The 24,573-nt window shown below is 40.7% G+C and overlaps 2 protein-coding genes across 10 annotated transcripts in view; both read right to left on the bottom strand.

Annotated features, from left to right (window-relative positions):
* LOC108136059 (pericentrin) overlaps window positions 1-24,573 on the bottom strand; it is a 28,574-nt gene that overhangs the window by 2,015 nt on the left and 1,986 nt on the right. For 2 of the 9 annotated variants that reach the window (XM_041708346.1, XM_017256994.2), the window contains exons 2-11: window positions 18,829-20,880; window positions 17,876-18,769; window positions 17,138-17,278; window positions 16,746-16,961; window positions 10,352-10,477; window positions 8,473-9,639; window positions 8,109-8,276; window positions 6,281-6,946; window positions 2,367-3,077; window positions 128-2,286 (exon numbers count right to left, since the gene is read on the bottom strand). In XM_041708346.1, the coding sequence (XP_041564280.1) occupies window positions 128-2,286; window positions 2,367-3,077; window positions 6,281-6,946; window positions 8,109-8,276; window positions 8,473-9,639; window positions 10,352-10,477; window positions 16,746-16,961; window positions 17,138-17,278; window positions 17,876-18,769; window positions 18,829-20,880 (8,300 nt within the window). Of the gene's footprint in view, window positions 1-127; window positions 2,287-2,366; window positions 3,078-6,280; window positions 6,947-7,053; window positions 7,078-8,108; window positions 8,277-8,472; window positions 9,640-10,351; window positions 10,478-13,819; window positions 13,958-13,987; window positions 14,332-16,745; window positions 16,962-17,137; window positions 17,279-17,875; window positions 18,770-18,828; window positions 20,881-24,218; window positions 24,515-24,573 lie in introns of those variants that run through there. The other 7 variants (XM_017256996.2, XM_017256997.2, XM_017256998.2 and 4 more) reach the window with 7 other exon arrangements.
* On the bottom strand, window positions 11,043-12,949 carry LOC108136063 (putative odorant receptor 71a). Its single transcript, XM_017257007.2, has 3 exons — window positions 12,048-12,949; window positions 11,723-11,989; window positions 11,043-11,664 (listed from the first exon to the last, which is right to left on the bottom strand). The coding sequence occupies exons 1-3, from the start codon at window positions 12,861-12,863 to the stop codon at window positions 11,611-11,613; spliced, it is 1,137 nt and encodes a 378-aa protein (XP_017112496.1). The 5' UTR covers window positions 12,864-12,949; the 3' UTR covers window positions 11,043-11,610.

The following is a 24,573-nucleotide window of genomic DNA, read 5'->3' as shown; positions in this document are numbered from 1 at the left end:
AATATATCGGTTCCGGTTTCGGTTTCAGTTACGGATTTGATTCGTTTTTACCGGTTAAGGATAACGGCTACGAAACCGGTTGGATACCGTGATATTATTTTAATTACGAAGCGAAATACAAACTTACTTGAACTTCTTTTTGATATTCCGCTGGGTGGGCTGGGCAGTGCCACCTCGCAGATTCTGCAGAGCCAGCTGCTCACTGGCCTGGTAGCCTTCCAAGGTGAGCTTTAGATACCTCTTCTGGTAGACCAGCGCCTTGCGATGCGACTCCACGCGCAAATAGCGACCGATCAACTGGCGGCAGCGCTCCTCCAACTCCGTGACATTGGTGTTACTGGAGCCACCCAGCTCCTCGCACTTCTTCTGCAGGGCAATGCGTTCGCCCACCAGAAACTGCACTGTTTCGGCCATCTGCCGATTCTCCTGCGTGTTCTCCGCCAGCAGTGTGTTGATCTCCTTCATCTTCTGCAGGAACTGGGCCGGCACATTGTCATCGGTGCTGTGGGCCAGTCGGTCGTTGGCCTGAGCCAGGGCCTCGGCCAGTTTGGCTTCCCTTTGACCGGATCGACTGACATCGAAGCGCAGCTGGTTAATCTTTTGCTCCTGGCAATCTCGTGCTGCCTCGGCTGCCAGAAGCTTGGACTTGAGCTCATGGATCTCGGCCTGCAGTCTCACATTCTCCTGGTGCTGGCGCGTGCGAGTGTTGGCTCTTCGCGTTTCCGCCTCCTGGAGCGTGACCAGCCTCGCCTCCAGGCTCTGGATCTCGCTGGCCTGCAGGGTCAAGCGCTCGTTGAAGTGCTCCAACTCTGACTCGGCAGAGTCCTTGTCCCGGGACAGCTTCTCCATCTCCTGCTTGAGACGCTCACAGTAGGCAACTCGCTCTTGGAGCTCCTTTTCGTACCGCTGACGTTCTCGTTCGCTGCTTCGCTGGGCATCCGCCGATCGCTCCCGTTCCCTCTCATTCTGGGCGGCCAGTAGTTTGATCTCACTGCGCAGACGATCTCCGAGCTCGGATTCGAAATCGGCTCGCGGGGATTTCCTGGGTGAGTCGCCCGGCGATTTGAGGAGCAGCGAACTGTTCCGGCGACTTTCCGCTCGCTGCAGCGAAGTCAACTGCGTCTGAAGACGCTCGCAACGTTCCCGTTCCTGATCCAACTGCTTGTGTAGTTCGTCCTCCGCGTCCAGAGCGGTTTCCAGGCGTTTACGCATGGCCTCGATGATGACCACGTCCTGCTCTTGAATGTCCTGCGAGTGTTGTTTCTCACCCAGCAGCTCCTTGCTCATTGCCTCGCATTGTTCGCGCTCCACGGCGAGCTGAGCTCGAAGGGCTTCCAGTTGATTGAGGAGCTCACGTTCGCCAAGGAAATTCTCATCATCCGTTCCATTGCCAGTGCCCGGCATGACCTCCTCCTCCTCCGTTTGCACTCCCTTCTGCCGCTTCTTGTCCAGATTGTTCTCCTCCTCGCTTTCGATGGCTTTGAGTATATTGGAGTCCAGCTGGGCGGAGTAGTTTAGTTCCTTCTCCACCTGCTGGGCAATCTCGTCCACCGAGTACTGCTTCGAGCTGTTCTCACTGTTCTTCAGACGCTCCAATTCTCGTTCCAGCGTGAGGACCTGCAGTTCCAGGTCGCCGCATCGCCGCAAGGCAGCTTGCAACTGATCAGCCTTGATCTTGACTTCGCTATTGAGGATTTCCAGCTCTCGTTTGCGAGCAGCTGCTGCATCTTCGCACTGCTCATGGGCAGCACTAACGCAATTGAGTTCCCTGCGGAGATTTTCCCGATCGGCGGCCTCCTGGGCGGCCGTCTCCAGGATCTTCGACTCTAGGGACTCAATGCGTAGTCTGTATTTTATCTCACTCTCCTCGTGACTTTGCAAAGTTTGCTTTTGGCGACTTAGCTTCTCCTTCTCCTGCTCCAGTTGCTTCTGCAGTTCCTGCACCTTGTTATCCAATTCACTTTGCTCCCGCTGCTTTTCCATCTGCAAGTTGGTTAGCTTTTGTCGCAATTGCTGGACTTCCGTTGGCGACAAAGGCCTGGGCATTTCTGGTGTGCGCATCAACAGACTGGGTGTTTTCAGTTTGGAGTCCTCTGTGAGATTGGAGAAGTTGATCTGCCGCGGCACCAGGCCAGGTGTCAGGCCATCGCTGCTCTGGGCAGTCACACCCAGGGCCTGGAAATAGTGCGGATGCTCGAAAGTATTAACCGGATAGGGGGCTATAAAACCGCTTAGGTCATCGGTACGCTTGAGGGTTAAATTGGCCACCGCCTCTTTGGAGGTTTCCTATAACGAAAGGATTATAAGAAGGGTTTCTTAAATACTTAATCACACTTATAAGGACTCAAACCCTTGTAAGTACTTACCATTGTCTGGTGCAGGAAGACGCCCGCACCGTCGCTCATCTGGAGGGGAGCGTTGAGACTCCGCATGGCCGCTCGTCGCTCCACATCCGGCTCGGGGAACTCGGTAATCGATCCGATGTCGCTGAGAGTGCGGCCACTCAGCTTGCCGCCACTCGCTTCCTGCTTTCCACCGACTGCACCAGCTGCCGGCGATGAAATCTGGCTGCCGTCCTGCTGAGCCACCTGCAGTTCCTTCTCCTTGGCCTCCAGTTGGTCGCGCAGGTGATCGATCTCATCGTTCTTGTCCGCCAGCATTGTCTCCATCAGATCCGGCAGTGCCAGTCGATTAATCATCTCCGTGCGTATCTTCTCCTTGAGCTTGCCAATCTCTGCTGCCTTCTGCTGCACTTCAGCCTCCAGTTTGTACACCAGACTGCGATCTGGTTGGGTGCGCACTGTGACCTCCGCCTCCAGTCGCATGATCTCCTCCTGGCTGCGCTGCAGTTGCAGTCGCATGGTGGCCATCTGTTTATCCCGCGCAGCCAATTGCTCGCCGAGATTCTGCACTTCACCCTGCAGTTCATGCACCCGGGTATTCAAGTCCGAGGTGCCAGCTCGATGCAGTTGCTCCGCCCGCTGGCGCTGCTCCTCCAGTCGGTTTTGAAGTGTGGATATCCGCTGGGTCTGCTCATCCATTCGACCCTGCAGCGAATCCCGCTCATGTTGCAACTCCTGCACAATAAAATAGTTTGAAATATTTAATTAAAAATGTATTTAAATATTTACGTAATTTTTTTAAGCTATTTAAATAGTTATATTATTTAAAGAATTGATTTTTCCTTTAATTTTATATATGTTTATTATAATCTAATTATTATAACCTAATCTGCATCACTAAAAGAGTCGATCTAGCCATATCCGTATTATTATTTATTTTATTTTTGTAATAGCTGCATCATGCATCTTTTCACAAATTTTCTATTTAATAAAAAAATCATTTTTGATTTCCAGCCGTTCGAGGTTTTTGTTTTTAATAAAAGTGAACTGTAAAACATTGCTTCAATGGGACTTTCTTTCTTTTTAGGTGTTTTAATTTTTTTCGAAATATGTTTTTTTATTATTGTTTAAAGTTGTATCGCTTAAGACCTCAATCTAAAATAACCAAAATGGTTGTAGGATTCAACTTGATCAAGTGGTTATTTCTGGTTGTCAGTTTATTTTCTCCGGTTTGAGTGGGTGAGTCAATGGCCGACCGTTTGACCGTTGACTTCATCTGCATTTAACCCTTTCCAACTTCAATTACAGTGGATATTTGTATCGTATCTCTGCACAGTGGTTGTGGGTGGGAAAAACTTCTGCTATAATGAATCACAATAAAACACTCAGTTTGTATTTAAACCACTTTGATATAATACACCATTCAAGTTCAAGAAATCGTTTTTTAAACTATCAATATAATTTTAATTTGAAAATGGAATTTAAATACTATTTTAAACACAACCCATGGCATTAAAAACCCATTTTAAATTGCATCTGGCTGTTCACAAATTCCCCCACTGTTCTCTGTATCTTTGCATCTCTTTGCTGTTGTTTACTCGGTTTTGATCCATTTATATTCATGCGGGTATGAATGCAGCTTCGCCAACAAACTGCTGCCCCTTTTTCAAGCATTCAGTCTCCCCTTTCTCCAAACAACTCAGCGGGATGCGTGCCATAGCATAAAGAAATTTATAGAGGCATTACCGCATATTAGTGTTTCAATTGGGCTTCAGTGCGAGAATGCATTTTGTAAACAAGCTGGGTTACTCTCTTTTTTTGGATTCGTGTCCCGAGTGACAAAAGGTGCTTCAATCAGTTAGTGATGGAAATGTGGCAGGTGCTAAGGCGCCAAGTGATTTGTTTTTTTCATTCAATTTTCAAGTGGAACGAAATTAGGGGCATGAAGGATAGGCGGGGCATCCATATGCATCTATTTTTGAAGTGGAACAAACCGGGCATATGAAAAGGGAACAGGGAGCGATTTATTTATATGACAGCGTGTGCCAAATTCCCAAAGACTTTCTGCCATAAATCACATATCTCAACCAGAGAAACAGCGCAATGTCCACAGCGAATGCATAAACAGCACAATATGGCAGTTGGCGGCACATTAAATTAAATTTTATATTTATTTATATTATGATTGCCTTCAGCGGAATTCATCAAAATAAATAAACATTCTCTGCCGCACAACAAGTGTCGCAGAGAAAAACCTTGATCGGATATTAAAAGCTCAATTTGAAAACTCACTCGCAGCGGAATTTTTGGACCGTGAAACATTTCGGCAACTTCCGCAACTTGCAACCGAATTATGAGATTATTTTTCACAAAATTATATGTCAAATATATCTGGGGTATATTCGAAAACGTTTAGTTAGCGATCCAAAATGATGTGTATAATGGCGAACATTTCTCCCGATTCAACCGTTCACAGTGCCATTCTGAAGGCAACTAAGAGATGCTCGATCGAGAAAACCAAGATGGTTTATCACAAAATTATTCTGTTGGATGCTCAGTTGCGTTAGAATGGAAAATAAAGAGAGAAAGCAGAGCGCAGCATCATCATCATCAACCAACCTTTGAATTTGATTGAACAATTTAGCAAAGACACAAACATACCCGTTTCGAGTTCGAATATGTAGAGGTTTGTGAAAAGGAATTATCGTTATTTAGCGGGCACACAAACCATTTCGGTTCAATTTGATGCTTTTAATTTTTAAGTCAAGATAATAATTAAATTACGTATTGCAACTATTTTCCATATAACAAAAGATAAGTTTATATACATTATTAATAACTTATTTATAGAAAAACATAAATTAATACAGTTATTTTTTTCGAAAAAACTAAGCAGAAGAAAAAAATTAGAAAGCAAGCTTCATTTTAAAACTTATGTAGACAAACTATATTCAATATTAATTTCATTCTTATATATTTATAGCTAAGATTCGGTGAAATTGTTTGATGACCTTGCCAAACATAATAATTTGTGGAATTCTACAGTGACGGACACCAAGATCATAGGCGCTAGGAACATTTTGGAAAAAAAAATAAAAGTCTGAACTTCGAAAAGATCAATCGAATCATAACTTTTGTGGATTCCCAGCCAAACGAATTTGGTGCTGTGCCAACAAAAACGTGCCCAGAAACGGTGAAACACATTTTCAAGTAAAAGGGCGGATAATATATAAAATTGTTTTTCATACAACACTTTTTATACAAATGGAAAAGCCCCTTGAATTGTTATTTAAATTAAATAAGGCAATTATAGAAAAAAATTAAAGGAATATAGAATAACATTTAATATGATACAAGATTTTACCCAAATTTAATTTGAAGGTAAGTGTTTTAATTTTTTCATTGGTTTAATTATTCGATCCCAGAATAAAAACAAGAGAAAACGCTTTAGTCTGGTTTCCCGGTACTCAGTCAACAAACTTCAAGTATTCCCTACAAAACAATCGAAGTTAAGCCAACACCAGAAGTTAAGAGCGTCGACGTTCATACGACGGACACTCGGACGGACATGGCTAGATCGACTCGGCTATTGATCCTGATCAAGCATATATATACTTTATATGGTCGGAATCTTTTTCGAACAAAAAACTACATTTGATGTACTTTTATTTAAAATAAGGCAAAAAAAATTGTTTGTGGCACACTGGATTTTGTTTTAATTAGCAACCTTGAAAACCTAAAATGCTTAAAAATCTGTAACAGTATAACCGCAGTAGTTTCTTTTATGATACCCATAAATCTTTTTTTAATTGTGAGTAAAAAAGAGGTGCTGATATCTAAAAGGCTAAGTCAAACTATGTTTTTAAAAACTTAAAAAAAAAATGAATTAAATTAAAAAAATTAATAGGTTTTTTTAGTTTTATTTTGTATTTACTCACCATGCAAGCGGCGCGCATTTGATGGACCTGCATCTCCAGGTCGCGAATCCGCTTGATGGCCGCCTCCTCGACGCGGGTGTGCCGGTCCAGCTTCTCGGTGACCCGCTGCACACCCTCCACGGTGAGCGAGGGATGCGAGGGTGAACCCACTGCCGTGGGATCCTTGCTGCCATGGATGGAGACGTCTTCGGTGACGCTTAGGCTGGCCGAATTGGAGGCGTTGTTCGAGTTGTGCAGGGATTCCAGGACCTTGGTCTTCTGATCCAGTGTGGTTTCAATGTCTCTCAGCTTTTCCGCCACTTGACTCAACACCGAGCCTTGTTCGGCAGTGGGTCTGCCCTGCTGCAGCTTCTCCTCCAGCGATCTTATTCGGGATTGATAGCTCTCTCCGATGTCCGTCTTCAAACTGTGCACCTCTTGCTGCAGTGCATCGTTATCCCTCATCTGCAAACTCACATATTCCTCCAGTTGTTTGGCCTTCTCGCCCAGAACTTGTTCGTTGAGTGCCTTGGTTTGGACTTGAGTTTCCAGTTCCGAGATGATCTCCCGCAGCACAAAGATCTTGTCGATGGAAGCCTTCAGTTCCACCTCGAATTTATCCCGTTTGGCATTTGCCTCGTTGAGCTGGTAATTAACCTCTCGAAACTGCGCCTCCAATTGGGCATACTGTGTAAAAGTAATATATTAATAATGTATTTCAAAACAGGTTGAATTATGGAGGAATGTGATGAAAAGTGTGCGGGTGCGGACTTCCAGATTAGTGACAAACTTACATGCTTTCTTTGCGATACCTTCAACTATTATTTTTAAAGGTTGCACGCAGTGGGAAATGGGATACAGGTGCATTAAATTTTAGTTTAAGTTGCAGTTTTGTTTATTGAGTGCATGCAAAGAGTTACAAGTACATTAATTAGTTTGATTAACACAAATAACATGTAAGGTGATTGGGAGACCTTAAGAAAAATAAATAAAATATTAGACTTTGTGAAGTTTAATAAACGCGGGATTGCAGCAGAAAATAATAAAATATATTGATAATAACAAATGTGGAAATACCTCTTAAAAAATGTGACAAGCCCAAAAAAAAATGTAATGCCACTTTCAGTACTTTTACATAATTGTAGACTATTAATTTTCATGCCATTAAATCATACTAAACATTTGGAAATAATCCAAACCAGAACAAAGACATCAATCTTTATCAATGATTTTTACAACAACGCATAGATCATTTCGAAACAAAGTGCATATATCAGGGCGACATTGAAATTATTCCCAACCCGCCAGAGATTTTCAACTTGAGGTAGCTTGGATAAACGGAAACTGATTGAAAGGCTCCGACTCGCACACTCTTAAGTGGCTATATCTTCGGGTCTATAAATATGTCGGCACATGCTTACAAAAGCCCTGGCATATACACACATGTATCGATGCTGCCCTTGACTCCGTTGAGTATAGCCCCCAAGGGGGATTTCCAATTGAATTATGCCCAACAGGTGCCGATTTGGTAAACTCTTCGTGGAAATGACTTTCAGAATTCATATATTTTCAAGCTGATCGGTGTTAATATTTCGAAAATGTGCGCAATTGTGTCAGTTAATAAAAAAGGAAGGCCACATGCTGGGGTAACTTAAAATAGTAATATGCCTATAACCAAACTTATAACCAAAACTAAAGCTATGGAATAGGAATATTCAAAAGATGGAAAGTATACAAGTAAAGAAATATGAAAAGACAGAGGAAAAGACTTTGTGAACCCAGGCAAAAACGCAAAACGAAAGTCAAACCAAGCCCAAAATCAAGACCAGGATCCGTGGACAGGACTCACCTCCTCGGAGGCATTGGCATAGGAGCTGTGCTCCTTCTCCTTGTCGCGCAACTGAGACTTCAGCTGCTCTATTTCGCGCTGGAACTCATCGCGCTCTTGTTCGCGCTCGGCGGCCTGATCCTCCAGGAATCGCCGTGTGTCCTTCAGCTGCTTGTCAGCGGTATCGATCTGTGTTTTTATGTGTGGTTATTGGTCGAAAGGAGAGGGTATCGAAGGGTGATAATTGAATTGAACTTTAAAAACCTGCCTTACAGTCTATTCGATTTAATTGGGATCATGCGTTTAGCACTCGAAAGAGAGAGGTGTGGATAAACTCAAAAGGGGGCAACTGAGATCCTGATCCTGAGATCGATCCCAAACTCACCTGAGATTGCAGATCCTCGCGATCCTTCTTGCCGCACTCCACCACTTTGTCGCCCTCGCGGCAAAAGTCTTCGATCATTTGCAGCAAGGTGACGGTGGAGTTGGCCATATCCCTTGATGGTTGCTCCTTGACAGGAGAGGATGAGAGCAGATGGCGAGCCCGCTCCTGGAGGGCCACAAAACTGGCCGACGATTGATCCAATCCCTGATCCTGCAGGCTCTTCATTGGCCCCAGGCCATAGCCCTCATTGTAGTCGGTGTGGTTCAGTGAATTCAACTGCGAGAACTGATCCCGCAGAGCCTGCAACTGCTGACCCAGCTCGGCATTGCGATCGATGGTGTGGCTCAGCTGCTGTTGCAAGTTCTGGCGATCTGCCTCCGATTTAATCAGACGATTCTTCAGCTGAACCAGTTGGAAGGACAGCTCCGAGGCATTGCCCACATGCTGCTGAAGATCGGGAGGCAACGAGGTGTGTGTTTTCGCCGCCTCCGGATTGCTGTTCTTCCGCTGATTGGCCACGCCCATTTGCTGGTCATTCAGTGAGTTTGTGCGCAGGAATTTGGACAGCTGAACTTGTTGCTGGGTCGCCGCTGTGGTCTTCAGACCATCCTCTGCCTCGCAGCAAAGCTCGTGCTCCTGTTTCTCCGGCTCATCCAAATGCTCGGAGGACTCATCCAGTGGCCGTTGCTTGTGCAAATCCTCTGACAAATGCAATAGATAAGAAGCTTCCGACTTAAGCCGCTCCAGGCAATCATTCAAATCGAAATCCTCGCTTGGCTCTTCGTTGCTCTTGCTGTCGATGAACTGCACCAAACTGGGATCCTCGACAACTTCCAGCAGACTGTGCACATCGGGCACTCGAAGCATTTGCTTTGTGTTGTTTAGGGAGCTGCTGAGAGTGACCTCCAGGTCATCGCCCGCATCCTGACTGCGACTGTGGAATAGAAGGCGTTGCACTTCCTCGGACAGCGTGGCATTCAAGTCCTCCTCACAGTTGGCCACACACTTGGCCAGACGACACAGAACGCTCCGGAAACTCTTGGACAGCTCCCGCAATCCATCCCGTTCGCAGATCACCTGCTCCAGATCACGGGCCGCATCGAAGGTTAGGTGGCGCTTGTTCTTTCGATTCAGCTGCTTCTCATATTCCAATTTTATGCGCGACATCTGCGGGAGATTTAAGAAAGAGCTAGAGTTATTACAATTTTAATTACAAGTAATCAAATAAAATGGAAAAACTAGATTTATCAAAGAAATTATCTTAAAACAAAAAGCTTTCTTTGAAATTTTTAGATTGTTGAATAATCAGTCCACTTTTTATACGCTTTTAATAAAAACAATAAATAAAAAAAAAATCCTGATATACTCTGCGTGAGATATACAAATTTAAAGAAAAAAATTATCAAGTTGAATAGAAAAACACATTTATTAAATAAATGATCTTAACAAAATTATTTTTTTAATTTTATATTACTAGTAGCTTTTATAATTTTAAATTTGCGAAAAGTTTTTACGATTTTAATGAGAAATACAGAAAAAGCCGGATAAACTCTGCGAGAGATTTAAAAAGTCCAATATCTAAAAAATGTAATGGAAAGTTATCAAATTTATCAAAGCTAATCTAACAAAACCGGTTTTAAAATTCATGTTTTCATGCACTATTAAATTTTTAAATAAACGAAAAATGGAACCAGATCATTTACTATAGATTTTTTAAATTAACAAAAAATGGAACCAGCATACTTTTTAAAAAGTAGTATACAAAATTCCGGATATACTCCCCATTAAAACGTGTTTTCTTAGTTACTTTATAGAACCAAATTTTGTAAAAGGTAAAAAGTGTAAATTTCTTTCCAATAGTTTCCATATTTGTACTCACCTCGTCGGCATGTTTAATATTCAGCTGAGTGATCTCCAGTTGACTCTTGGCCGTAAACTTCTCGCGCAGCAAGATCAGCTCCTTGGGCCAATGCTGGTCGTCCACGGTATTTTCCGACAATAAGTTCTGAAAATGGCAATTGTTTACATGGTTTTTAAAGTTTTGTTTATGGACAATGTGTGAAAAGCTGTTGCAACATTCAGCTGCATATTGAATGGAAATTCTCGGAGACAGATCAAGCTTTCAGACAAAACTTTTCCCGCCTTTCACCAAAGCATAAATATTTATGGTTTCAACTCAAAATATTTACATGTTATAGATGGGAAATGATCTGTGTGCTTTTTTTTTGTATTTTTGATCTTCACTTTGGTTCATCCAAAGTCGGAGATACATCCGAGTGTGTCGGGTGCGTTGAGGGTGGCAAAGACGGAAACAGAACCAGATACATAAATCTTAATAAAAATCGTCCCCACCCAAACGGAGAAAAATAAGAGAAAAAGGGAGTGGGTGGAGTTGGGGTTTATTTTTGGATGGAACTACACACCCTCGCTCATGAATTAAACGTAAAGCTGTATTTAATACAATTAAATATAGCTTAAACATAACGATTTAAAAGCAATTCCATAACCTTATCATCACAAAGTTCTCTTATCTCTGTGATATTTAGCTCTCTCGCTGATTCTCTGAATTGCTCACTAAGGGGTCGTGATCCCGGCAGATTGTGAGTTTTCTTTGTTTTCAATATTTTCCAATATTTACTTAAGGCTTTTACGTAGGCAAACCGTGGGGTACACATTTATATGGTGTGAATTAAATTGGAAAAATAATATAAAAGCATTTTTGGCTAGTACTTTACTGAAAGATTTGGGGGCGAAATAATTTGTTTATATTTCTAAAAATCTAAATCAAACTTTGCGATTTTCTATGTATTAATTTAACAAATACAATTTAGTACATTGCGATTTAAAAAGATGTAACTTAACAGTGCCTTGTTTATTCTGAAACAACACGTTTTGCCATGGCTAAAGATTTTCCTTCAAATCTGTGTGTAAGTAAAATTTGAATTTTATTTCCGTCACTTGCAATTCTACATTTCATGTGCACTCAACATATAGACGTGTATTTCGCGTGCAATGCTACAATATATTTATAGATCTTTGCATAACAAGACGCGGCAATAAATCTCCAAACGAGCTGCGAAATCTTTCGGCTAATCCAAAATAGAAAGCGTTGGGTTTTTGTAGAGTACAACTCCGTTTCTACTCGTTCATGTTGAGCAGCAAGGCCAGTAGGCTGTAGGATTGATTAATGGTCTGAAATAAAAGTGTCTTATAAAAGGAATCTCCAAAAGCCAGTTCGAATTGAAACAACCTTGGTGAACAGCATTAAACCGACACGAAAAAAGCCACCGGCTTTTAAGGACATGGGACGATTTAAGTAGACCATAAACATCAAGACGAGGCGACGCATTTCAGCATTCATATCCGGCCAATCGGAATTATACATAGATTGGGTCAAAACACTCGCCGAATCAATAACACCATTGCCATAGATGCTGGGCAGCATGATTTGCATGATCATTGACAACAAATACTGAATCATTCCAGCAAACTTTCCCAGATCCTGCATGATGGGACTCTATAGGGATTAACAGAGTTATATCTATTACTTGCAGCCACAATTTCACATCACTCACCATCTGCACGCTGTAAATGGTAAAGCATATGGTCAAGGAACTGACCAGAATTTGGGTGAAAGTGCTCTTCGAAATGAAGGTCTCAATGTCCAAAGCCTGTTGCTTGAGTCTCTTGTGGATATGCACCAATTCTACAAACTTCTCCCTAAGCTTCTCATCATCATGCCGAAGGCTACTCAATCGTTTACCCAACATTCGCAGACAGAGCGATAGATGCAGCATCATATACCAATTTACAGCATCCATGGTAATGTTGCAAATACAGATCACCGGAATGGTTATAGCCTGATAGATAAATGGCAACCAAAAGAGACCCGGTTGCTGAAAATCGAATGGCATCCACATCCAGAAGGGCAATTGATTGGGAATGTCGAACAAGCATTTGATCACAACAAACGGGATTACACCTACGCTGCACATGGCATAGCAAATGAAGACGCGACTGAAGCGTCGATGCTCGAATTTCCACACATCCACTTCCTGTTTGCACCGGAGCTCAAATAGATCTGAAGTACTCCATTCGGTCAATATGGCTTGAGCCACATGGGCATACTTCCAGTTGTTGACTGTCTTGGCCCCCAAGGCAGTTGTGGTCAAGCAGATTAGCAGGACATCGGCGGTGTGTTCTATATCCCTGCTCATCAAGGCCTCCACCCACAAGAGGACCACGAAAAGCAGGGTAAAGGGAACATGCAGAAGGTATCCCTGCCAGCTATTCCAATTCGGTCTGGCAACCGATCCTGCTTTTGGCCAAAGGCTCCACCACGACAGAATTCCCGTCAAGCGTCGCACTGGTTCAATTCGGTCGTAATCCATTTCACAAGTCTAAACTCTGATTAATGAAATTCCTTTGCCGATTTACTTTTTATAGGGCTGGCCTTATTGATTAGCCTAATTGCTTAATTTTGGGGGCGGTTCTGGTTCTGCGACATTTTCAATTAAAATTCACTTAGCCAAGACAGTTGGCTGATTTTACATGAAGCTCTTGGCTCATTTGAATATCCTGCAACTTTTTTTTTTATAATTTTTTTCCGAATAAAAAAAAATGTTCCAGCGGTGAGCAAAGACTCAAATACTCTCTCCAAACAATTTCAATAGCAATTTACTTTTATGAAATAGGTTGGATTGAAGTAGAATGGTTTCGTCAGAAAAATTAGAAAATGTCCTGACTTTTTGAGTAATAACACCAGTCATTTTAAGTCTGTAGTATTTTATTGATAACCTTTGTATGTGAATTTATAATTTTTTGTTGTCACAAACCATAAATTAACAAATATTTCAAGCAAATATTTTGCCGATGCTCATTAAAAATAATGAACCAACCCACCAACCATTTGTTATCACAGCTCAAATCCCCTTAAGCTGTGCCCTTGCGATTAAAAATTATACAAAACTGAGTTTGGGCATATAACCCAAAGTGAAAATCGATATTACCACTCCTCAGCAAGCGCTTCTTAGTACTTGTCCCGGGCCCCGGGAAGTTGACTAAATATATCCCAAATAAAGATTCCAAGAGAAACCGAAAATTTGCGCCTGGAACAAAAATAAACTCCTCATGGACCGATTGCGGCTGGAAATGGGAATTCTTCGGTTTTAATTTCTTTTTTTTTTTGGTGGGAGAAAGAGCAACGACTTTTCAAGTCAATTGGGAGGAAAGACAAATCTTTGACAAAGTGCAGACTGTTTGTTTATTTAGTCTGTGTTTTTTCGAAGTTTTTTGAGTGATGAACTCTTAAGAAGTTTAGTTTGTTTAGTCATTTCCTTTTGCTTACTTTTGAAGTTCCTTTTTTTAGATCCGTAGTCTCCCTTTATTTTCATCAATGTTTTAGCACACAAAATCCGTTAGATTTGAATCCAAGCATTCGCACAATTTTTTTTAATTAATGGACACAATAATTATCTATAATTATATAGAAATATAACCATTTCGGTTTGCTTACTTTTGAAGTTCCTTTTTAAGATCCGTAATTTTCTATTATTTTGAACAATGTTTGAGCTCACAAAAACCGTTAGATTTGAATCAAAGCATTCGCACAAAATTTCCAACTAATGGATACAATAAACCATTTAATATATTTGTTTGTATACAGAATTATTTTCTGCTACTTGGCAATGATTTGCCTATTTTGCTATTCCCAGGAACCACTTGAAGATCGCGAAGATTTGTAGCATCTATAGCGCGAAATCTCTTCCACTCTCACAGAAAGTCTGTTTGTATTTTAATTTAGATGAATGAATTACTTGACACAGACGTACGCACGCATTGAAGTAACGGTAAAGACTAAACGCCACCCAAAGCAGGAAGACCCTTATAATGTAGATTGGCGGAGAGAACGCCAGAGAACGGCGGAGAGAGCGCCAGAGATCGACGGAGAGAGCGCCAGAGATCGACGGAGAGAGCGCAAGAAAGCAAGCACTGCTTGCTTTACATCTCTTTCGCTGTGCGTATTGGAATTAATTCAAATTTATGAGCGTTAATTTTGAAAAGTTATGTAGACATAACGTACTCTTTTTATCTCCTTTTGTGGGGGTGTTTCTGCTCCACTTTTCCCCTTTATTAATCCCCATTTGAGCCACACTTCCTGCTTTGACTTTATTAGCTCCGTTTCATGACTCGATTAGAGAAGTGTGAAGTCAATAATATATAGTACTGTGACAACAGGACGAGCACATGTTTGTCTTTCAGCGATTATTTGGCGCGCTCTTTTTACATATATCTTTGCATTGTCATATATTCCGCAGAATGTCTGCTAAATTTGCTGTTGGCAAACAAACCGATCGCCAGATAGCCCCCATATGATACATATAAAAAACTATTTTCTGACAGCATAAGTGGGACGGGACAAATTTTGTGAACAGAGGTAGGTTTTTGTACCAGAATGATTTGAGTTTTTCGTATTTGAAAAGTGCGTAAACATACAGTGGATATTATTTAAATAAAATCTTTGAGATTAAAAAAAAATGTTACAAATGATTTGATATGAGGATAATTTAGCATTTTGTTCAAAAATCACAAGTTTGAATGAAAGTCTTAAGGGGTTACATGGGTTTCACGGTTTCAAAAATTTGTTTATTACTTTTATAACTTCTCTAGAGTATTGTCCTAAATTTTCAAGTTGATCCGACTGATAGTTTTGCAGATACAGCTTGTACGTGACACTTAAAACGCGTTTTTCTCGAAACTGTGTTTTTAAATTCGGTTGTCAAAAATTTTTGCGAACTACTCAACCGATCTTAATGAAATTTGCACAGAGATTATAATTTACAAGGTTTGAACAAATTTCTAATATTTTTTTTTGGAAAATTTTACAAAATGTGTATCTTTAAAATAAAAAAAGGTTTAAATAAAATGTTTCATTTTTTATATGAAAATTAGGCCGTTTTTTGTACGCTAAAAATCATGTAAACCCTTAAATCATTATGATTTATGTGTAATTGACTGCAATTCTTTAGTTCTATCTTAACCACATTCTGGTTCTTTTGTAAACCCTCTAAGTATTTGAAACCCATTGTTCGACAAATTAGTGTTTTTAATCGAAGTGACCTTTAACCATAAACTACTGTAAACACAAAGGCATATCCAGCAGTCTTTGACCTTCGATGGATTTATTTTGGTGTCGCACAAAAGAACACATAATGTGTCTCTGACAAGCGCCATCCAAAGGGAGGTCTATTCTAGTTTATTTCGTATCCCGTGGCTGCTGACACGTGGTCACCATATTTGGTGAGATAGTGAGGATTGATGCGGCTGCTGGAAAGGATTGAGGCATCTGTCATGTCAACGATTCTAGGGGATCATTGACTGACGGATATAAATAGAGGCATGCCCAGGTATCAAAGTGCGCACTGATTTAATGCTACATAATTCGAAGTGAGTTGAAAGTTCTTTTGGCACACGTTTGTGGCAGCATGATTTTCATGTTGCTCTGTTTTTGGCACTCTTTACTTTTTCTCTTGCTTTCATTTGTGTTTTGGCTACTTGACAAATTTCGCACGCTTTTTTCATGTGAGCTGCGTGCAGTGCGTTTAAAAATAATTTATGCTCGCAGTGAGATTTTTGCAAAGGGAGATACTTTAAGATAAGACCAATCGGTAAAGTGAATCACACTTACTACGTTAACGTTGGGCACGGAATGAATTCCTTATTTTGTAAGAAATCTATTAAACCAGTCTGTGTAATATTAAAAAAAAAATCAGTAAATGAAAGTAATCTGTGTATTTATGGAACTGGTAAAGTCTGTCAAATATAATTATGTAACATAATTAAATTGAAATTAAATAAAGAAGTCTTTAAATAAAACCCTCACAGCTTTTATAACAGAATAAAAACAAATTAAATCACATAATTGAAGGGTTTGAAAATAATGTTTTAATAAGAAAATATAATTAGTTCAACTATTTTTGAAGTTTCATAGTTCTTTTTGAAATAAGAATCTTTTCAATGAGAATAATTAGAAATTAAAAAGTTTTCAATGAAAATGTTCAGTTAAAGTTCGGTTAATTCGTTTGAAACAAGTAAAGTCTCCAGTTAAAACGAGTAGTTTTCAAAGAAACATGTTTAAATAATTTCTCTTGATAATAAATTTAATAAATAAATAATTTTAAAAATGTTTTGCGAGTAACAGAAAACGTGCAATGAGTTAAAATATTAAGGCCATGCCACATGCCATGATGCACCTGATTGCCCGTTCCGCTCACCTGAATCTGCTGCTCCAACTCGTTGGCGATGTCCTGTCGAGCCAAGGCCAGTTGCTCCTGCAACCTCCTTTCGTACTCCTCGATGATACGCTGGATAACCTGGGATTCGTTATTAAGGTTCAGCTCGTCCTCATCGATGATGATCAGGGAGGTATTCGTGGGTCCATCTCCGGAATCCTTTTCCGCGCAGGTACGAGCGGGTGATTCGGTTGCAGGCTGGGTTAGTTTTTGCATTTGGGTGTTGATTGCAGGTAGTTACAATTGGTTTAGTTCGTTTTATTGGGTTATAAAGTTCGAGGAGAAAAACAAGAATGGACATGCATTTAGTTAAGTTAGTCAAAACAAGCTTGGATATGAAACATTAAAAGGGATTTAAAGAGTGGTATGCAAACCTTATAGTCATCGTCACCCTGGCGGCGCTCGTAGAATTTAATCCGATCGCTCAGCTTGCGCACCTGATCCTCATGGGCCCGTTTTAACTCCTTAATATGAGTTTGGTAGAAGATCTTCAGGTCGGCTACATCTATTGAAATCTGAAAAAAAAATATTTTTTTTAATTGTTTAATAGAAACTAATATATTTGCAATGAGCTAAGAGGATTTTGTAGGAATAGATTTTTCTTTATGCTAAACTTTGGTTAGTTAAGCATTTCCTATATCCTATAGCAAGATATAATTTGTTATTAAATGATTGAACGAATTTCTAACCAACTTAAAAAAAATTCTTTAACAAAATTTATTAAAAAGTCTTGAAAGTCTTTTTTCATACAATTCTCAATATGTTTAATAATATATATTTAATATTTATTAGCATATTAAAACCCAGAATAATACTCCATATTAAGTGGATTTACCTATTATTATACTATATTATAAAGTTAATTAAGGGAACTGACTTAATAATAGGAATAACAATTTATATTGAGTATTATTATACATTATAAGATTTTGTTTAATTAATTAACCAATTAAAAAAAAAAAAAACAATTAACAATATTCAAGCCATAAACCTCTGTTTTCACATACTTTTAATGTTTTAATTTGAGAATCATCTCACAATAAGCAACAAAAATCAAAGTTTTTCTCATATTTTGCGAAATCTGTTTAAATCTTAATAACTAAACCACTCACATCTTTGCCAGCTTGTCCAGTCGTCTCCCCCAGGGAGTCCAGGCCACAAGGAGTCATCTGCCTGTGACTGGGGCTGAGCAGCAGCACAGCTCGCTTCCGTTTACGCGGAGAAGGTTCCTTGGAGGACGCAGCGGTCGCCAACTCGTCGGGCAACTGATCCATTTCGGAGCACTCCGAGGAGCTGTCCCCGGCCAGGTGCTGTGACTTGTGCGAGAAGACATCGTCGGAGAACTGTTTCTCCAGATCGGCACACTTGTGCTCGAAGTACTTGCGCAGCTCCTCCATCTGCTTGGCATGTTCCGCCTGTTGGCTCAGTTCGCTACTCTGTTTCTCGCTCTCCCACTGATCGCGGGCAATCTTCAGCTCCTGGGCGCCCAGCTCGCGACACTGAGCCATCTGTTGGTTCAAATAGTCGTCGAACTTGCGCTGGACCATCAGAAAGATTCGCTGTTCCGCCGGCAGCAGGTAGGTGTGGAACTGTTCGATCTGTTTGCTAAACGCCGGTGTCCACTCTGGATTTATGACCTGCTGACCCAAATCATCGTTGGTCTGGAACTGCGGCAACTGTCTTTCCTTGGAGCTGCGCGATCCGCGCTCCTCATTGTCCGTAAGGAAATGACGATCCAAATCATCGTCGCTTTCGCTGATCAAATCCATGGAGATCTCCGAGAGTCGCTGCCCAGGATTGCATTCCTGATCCGCCCAGCCCACACTGGAACGTTTCACCGCCTCGATGGCCTCTTGGAGTTGCCGACGCAAGTTCTGCACTTCGCCGCCCAGACGTTCGGCATCCGTCTGTAGCTTGTCACGCACCTTGAGCGATTGTTCAAGGGAATCGGCTAGTTTGGCAATCGTCTCATCCCTTCGCGTCATCTCCACATAAATGTCTATGGTCTGTGGAGAAAGAATGTTATTTAGAAATCGCTACAGGTATGCATACAATATCCACTTACTGGTTCCAGTTCGTCCTGAAGAGTGCGATACTCCGTGGAGTTCGTCATTAGGGAACTGGAATCCCTGGCTGAAGCTGGACCCGCACTGGATTCCCTTCTGCCCGCCTCAAGCTGCATGTTCAACGAGGCCAGACAGTTGTCCTTAGTCTCGAGTTGGGTATGCAGTTCCTGCACTTTGGCCTCCAGTTGCTTCAGCATGTTTAGGCTCACCAAACTGGAGCTGCTTCCTTCGGCCTTTTGTGTGCCTGCCTGCAGTAGGGTTTTCGACTCATCCAGTGACAAAGAAGTTGGATCCTGCTCCTCTTCGATGGTGGTGCTCATGGAAAGCATTCTCTCGCTCTCTTCGGTGATGTCCTCCAGGACGTCCTTGGAGAACTCCGTGAGTGGCACACGTTCCATTTGCTTGAGTTCCGTACCGCTGGTACTGCTGGCTACTTGGGTTTGCTCCGCTTCCGTGGGCGAAAGTTTGGGGGCATTGTCGAAATTCATCTGTTGATTCATGGCCATCAATCGCAGCTTCATCAGTTGCAGGGAACTCTCTTCATCATCGTCGTCGTCCTCGTCCTCGTCGTCATCTTCATCCATTTCTAGAATAGTTAGTTCCAAGGGTTCCAGTGCTTCCGGTTGCAGTCGTAAAGTGGCCTTGCGTTCCATGATCTGAGGCTCCTGAAGCGGAGGTAACTTCAGGGTTTCCAATGTAGACTTGGGCCGGATAACCTCTTGAACCGGATCATCCTGCTCCTCATCCAAGTCCGTGATCAAGTCCACTTTCTGTGAAGTGTTGAGCGTTTCTTCGGCTTCGTAGGTCACTTCAATGGATTCATTCGTGGCCACAATCTCTTCCATTGAGTGATCCTGCTCTTCGGTTAATTGGCTTTCATCGACATGCGTTTCTTGAGGAGCACTGGCACTTGCTGGAGCCTCACTACCTTCAGTTTTGTCTTCCCTTTCCAGAACGGGTTCCTCAACCAATTCGGATACATCATCCGTGGTGCTTTGGTTACTCAGACTCTGATCCACGGACTCCTCATCCTCATGCAGAGAATGCACCGGTTTTCTCTGTTCCAAAGGCAAACTGATGTCAAAGTCATCGTCATTGGAGGAGAGACTAACCTCCTTTTTGGATGCAGCTGGAAGATCCGAGTCCTCTTCGCTTTCGACCAGGAAATGCTGAGCCAACTGGCCACCAGATAGCTGGGCATCGTCAATGCGAAACTCTTCCGCCTCCTCATTCTCATCCTCATCCTCATCCGGATCCGGATTACTGCTCAAGCTTTTGGCACTTAATTCCTGCCCCTTTGGTCGGGCATAGGCTGCTGCCTCCGAAAGAGATTCCAGTGCGGAGTTGAGCTGCTCCTCCACCTCACTGATCTCGATGGCTTCCTCGATCTCCTCCTCAATGCTACTGCTAGTTGTGGTTGTTGTCGTAGCGGTTGTTGCCACAACATCGGCACTGCTCGTCGTTGCGGTGGTTGTTGTTGTCTGCTGCTCGGCCATGTCAATGGTCATAGAACTGGTGGGCTGTTCAATGCTGTACGACGTCACCGATCGATCCTCCTCCTCCTCCGAGAGACTGAGATTGTTCTGTCGCCTCAGTAGTTCGTCGGTGTCCGTGGAGGTAACCGCATATGGGGTGCTACTCGATGTGACCTCCGTCCAACTGCTTCTCGAGATTATGTAAGTGTGTGTGGAATCATTGTCGGAGTCGCAATCAGCCGCAAGTTCCTTATCGAGCTCTGTTGTAGCCACATGCTTCAAACTCTCGGGAGACTGTTGCTCACTCGATGAAGTCGGTTTCTCAAATATAACATTTAGCGTGGGTATGAACTCAACTTCCACACAAGTTGCTTGGGCTCCAGTGGCACGAGATGTTGCTGCTGCTGGGCCTGATGTTGCTGCTGTGGATGTTGCTGTTGTTGCTACTGATGTTGCTGTTGTTGCTACTGATGTTGCTGTTGTTGCTACTGATGTTGCTGGCAACTCTTCCACTGCCGCCGCTTCGATCGCCTTGTAGCTGACACTGGCACTGTGCGGCCGGAGCAATGATGTGATCTGTAATGTAAATAATGGAATATTAATGGTCATCCAATGTGTGTTCCTACAAACGTATTTCTTTGATGAATTACACTTTAAAAATTTGCCATAAAATCATATCAGTTTTTAGTTTGCTTAAGGGGGGTAGGGTTTTAAAGACGAAAAAACGCATATTTTTATATTATTTATATTATATTATTTATTTTTTTTTTGCGGCGACGTCTATAATATTGTTCTTTTTAAATTTAATTGCATATTACAATACAACTTTTAAAGAATGTAAGAAAAAATTTCCAAGAAAAATAATGAAAAATAGGCCGAATAAATCAGAAAAAAAAGCTTATATGCATTTTAAAGCTGTTATATTTTTCAAGGTAATCACAAAAAGTTTTTTTTTTGTTTTTTTATATATATTTCTTTCTTTTTTGAGCACTTTGAAGTAATCAACACGATTTAAGCTTGAATATATCGCGGTTAATTTGTTGTTAAAAAATATAAACAAAAAAAACTTTTCGTGATTACCTTCTGGTCTATGTGAAAAAGTAATGATCAAATTTTATTCGAATTTTTGATGTAATAGCAATCAATCCAAGCAAATTGCATAACAATGTTATTAAAGTAAAATTGATTTTATTTACCACAGGAAACATTGGCACTATTATGATCAAATAGATTGACGGAAAATATAATTTATTGCCTAAGAAATGATACCATTTAAGTTGAACATTCGTTGGATTACATTCTTCCACCCTAAAAATCAGAGAACATTCGGATTTGTTTGAACAACAAATGAAAACAAGAGAAGAGCAAGTTTTAATTTTTCGTTGGCCCACTTGTTGTGCCACCAGGCCGTGCCACTTGAATTTGAGGCAACACGCGTCTGCCGCCATAAATTTATTTTTTAGATTTTGATTCGATTTAATGATGTCACCCAGTTGTCAACGTTTGAAACGCATTGTGAGGATTCTTTTCGGGGAGCCCAGTCTATGTGGCCCACTAAACTTGGGCGAAAGGTGTTAAGAAGCGGCTTTATTACGTAAACAAATGCGATTGAAAACTACGAAAAAGATATGGATATCTGTTTGGCAACATCCAATTTCAATTTGACCTGCATCTCAAGTGTGGATCTCTGTGGCTATCTTTTGGAGAAGGGAAGACTACTGCCCACATTCATTCCTTGATGGATTGCAGCTGTGTTGGTCGTAGGTTTCCCTTTAAATTATAATTAGAAACATTTGAGGCATCTTTATGTTTGGTAATAAAGTTCGCTCCGCGGAGGAGTTGCATATGCTTGAATTATTTATTTTTGGACTTGCCCACATTAATTAAGAAAGACGACTCTGTCCACTCGAGTGATCTATATGTTGGAAGGTGTTCGAAACGTGTGCCACACATGCATCCGTTCCCCAAATGAGTGAGGAAATATTTAGACATTTTCCAATTACATTTCTCACAGCTGGAGATCTAATTAGATTGCGTGCATTCTTTTAAACATATATAGGCATGTGCCAAGGCGATGCATTTGACGGTAGAATAAATAATAATATTTTTTGAGCTTATTGCGTGGATTATACAGTAATTTGTACCCATTTCACATGTATGGATTTTTTTGTGATATTGCTGATTTGATCATTAATCATATGTAAAATTAAAAAAAATTATTAAAACACAAAAAGATTTTAACTGAGCTATGATAATATATACATATAGAGAAAACGGCATAGTATGATAAAACATTAAAATGTTTGTTTATAATCGTACTTAAAATTTAATAAAAATATAAAACTGGTTCATGTAACAGGAAAATTGTAGATTTCAATACTTTTTCATTTTAAATCCAAATTGGTTCAAACTAAAAATTCAAAATGAATGTGTAACACACTGTGATTTAAAGAAAACACCTCTTGAGCTTAAATCAGTATTGAAATTATTTATTTCATTGTGAAAATATTTGGATTTGCCATTGTATTTCTTTGTGTGTATACTTATTATGGGCTATTTAGTCAAAATGCCTTAATATTTTGCAGATTTGACTTTTTATATAGGCCTAGTAACTACTGTAATTGAACATCTGCGAAAGACAACATTTTGCACATTACACATACGACATGTGGGTCAGGCCGTAACGCTTGACAAAGTTTTCAAATTTTAGCGGAAAATATTTGTGCCAAAGTTTTGCAATTGCAATTCTCAGCCACATGTTAATTTGAACGTCCTTGAACTTGTCAGGGCAAAGACAATCGAAGCAGGAAGTCGCAGGCCAGCGTTATCCTTAAACGCGTATCGGGATAACAAGTTTGCCATCATAACCATGACAACCGCTTTTCTTTGAGTGTGCGTGCCTCGTTGAAGGGGAAACGGGGAAAAGCGAAAACGAAAGTTTTTCCCACCTCCTTGCAATGTTTTCAATTTGTTGCTATAGTTTAGTCCTCTTTTTGGGGCCGTTGTTTGGGTGTGACACACATTTCAGCTGGATCGTCTGAGGTTTTTGCACTTCGGCGACTAATAACAACAATGCCACTCCCCCAGAAGGAAGAAGGGCACAGGACCTAACCCAACGTCTCCTTTAATGGCGCCACTGCCTTTCCTTTGATTTTTCATAAGATATTGTCGATAAACCTTCAATATTGGCACGCATATTGGCGAAAATGATTAAATTAATGACTTCGCCAGGCGAAAAGTTGACAATGAAATATGTTGGACTAAAATAAACTGAGATTAGGTAAAGGAGTAGATTTTCTTTTGCGTTTTAAAGAAAGCGTGTTATATCATTTTACAAACTTAACCAAATTATATGGTAGTTTTGGAAATATCCTGTCATAGAGTTGTTTAAAAAACTTGTTGCTATTATGTAAACTTGGTTTATTTTTGATTTGACTAAATATTATTTTTAGAAGAACTAAGCATTTCGTAAGAAAATAATAGTTATGACAGCCGAAAGATTTACCAATTGCCATAACTTTGCTCAATATTATATAACATTAATTAAATTTATAAATATTTTTTTATTTAATTAATAACAAAACAATTGATATTACTTTAGGCCATTGCTTGTAGGAACAGTTTTAAATTTATTTGAGCAATTAAGTTCAACAGTGTAAAAACTAATATTATAAAATTAAGATTCTGTAAAGCTCATTCTACTATTTTATTAAGACTTTGTGTGTTTAATGTACTATGTTCATGATTTCTATGTATATAACTAGAGCTATTTTTTATATTCACTGCTATATAATAACGCGCTCTAATGTGGCTCATTACCAAGCGTTTTCAAATGATATTAACACACTTTGGGTGTCGAGTGATGCAAATGTCACTGGGAGATGTTAAAGATCACGTTGCCGACAATAACTCACATGCAATTTCCCCATTTCGCTGCTCGCCGCCCATTCGATTCAATTCAGCGGCAAAGTTATCTCAATTAAATGCAATTTACAGTCACTTAAAAAAAGTCCATATATCGACAATGCCTATATTATGAGTTACATTGTGCCAAGTTCTGCGTATATGCAAATTTCTTAAGCAACTTTAACGGCAAAGGAAGGCACTGACTGCACTTTTATCTTTTTAGAGCTATAAATGTGCGGGAAACCGAATGACGAGCGACGCGACCGCCTGCAGTGCAAGTTCTTTTATAAATAAAACGCCAGAAGAGCCATTCAATTGAAATCAGTCACTCAATCCGAGGAAAATCAAAAGAAAAGCGTTGCA

This window comes from Drosophila elegans, unplaced genomic scaffold (genome assembly GCF_018152505.1).
Source record: "Drosophila elegans isolate 14027-0461.03 unplaced genomic scaffold, ASM1815250v1 contig_208, whole genome shotgun sequence".
In the NCBI taxonomy this organism is placed as follows: Eukaryota; Metazoa; Arthropoda; class Insecta; order Diptera; family Drosophilidae; genus Drosophila; species Drosophila elegans.
This window is presented reverse-complemented; position numbering and strand designations above follow the sequence as displayed.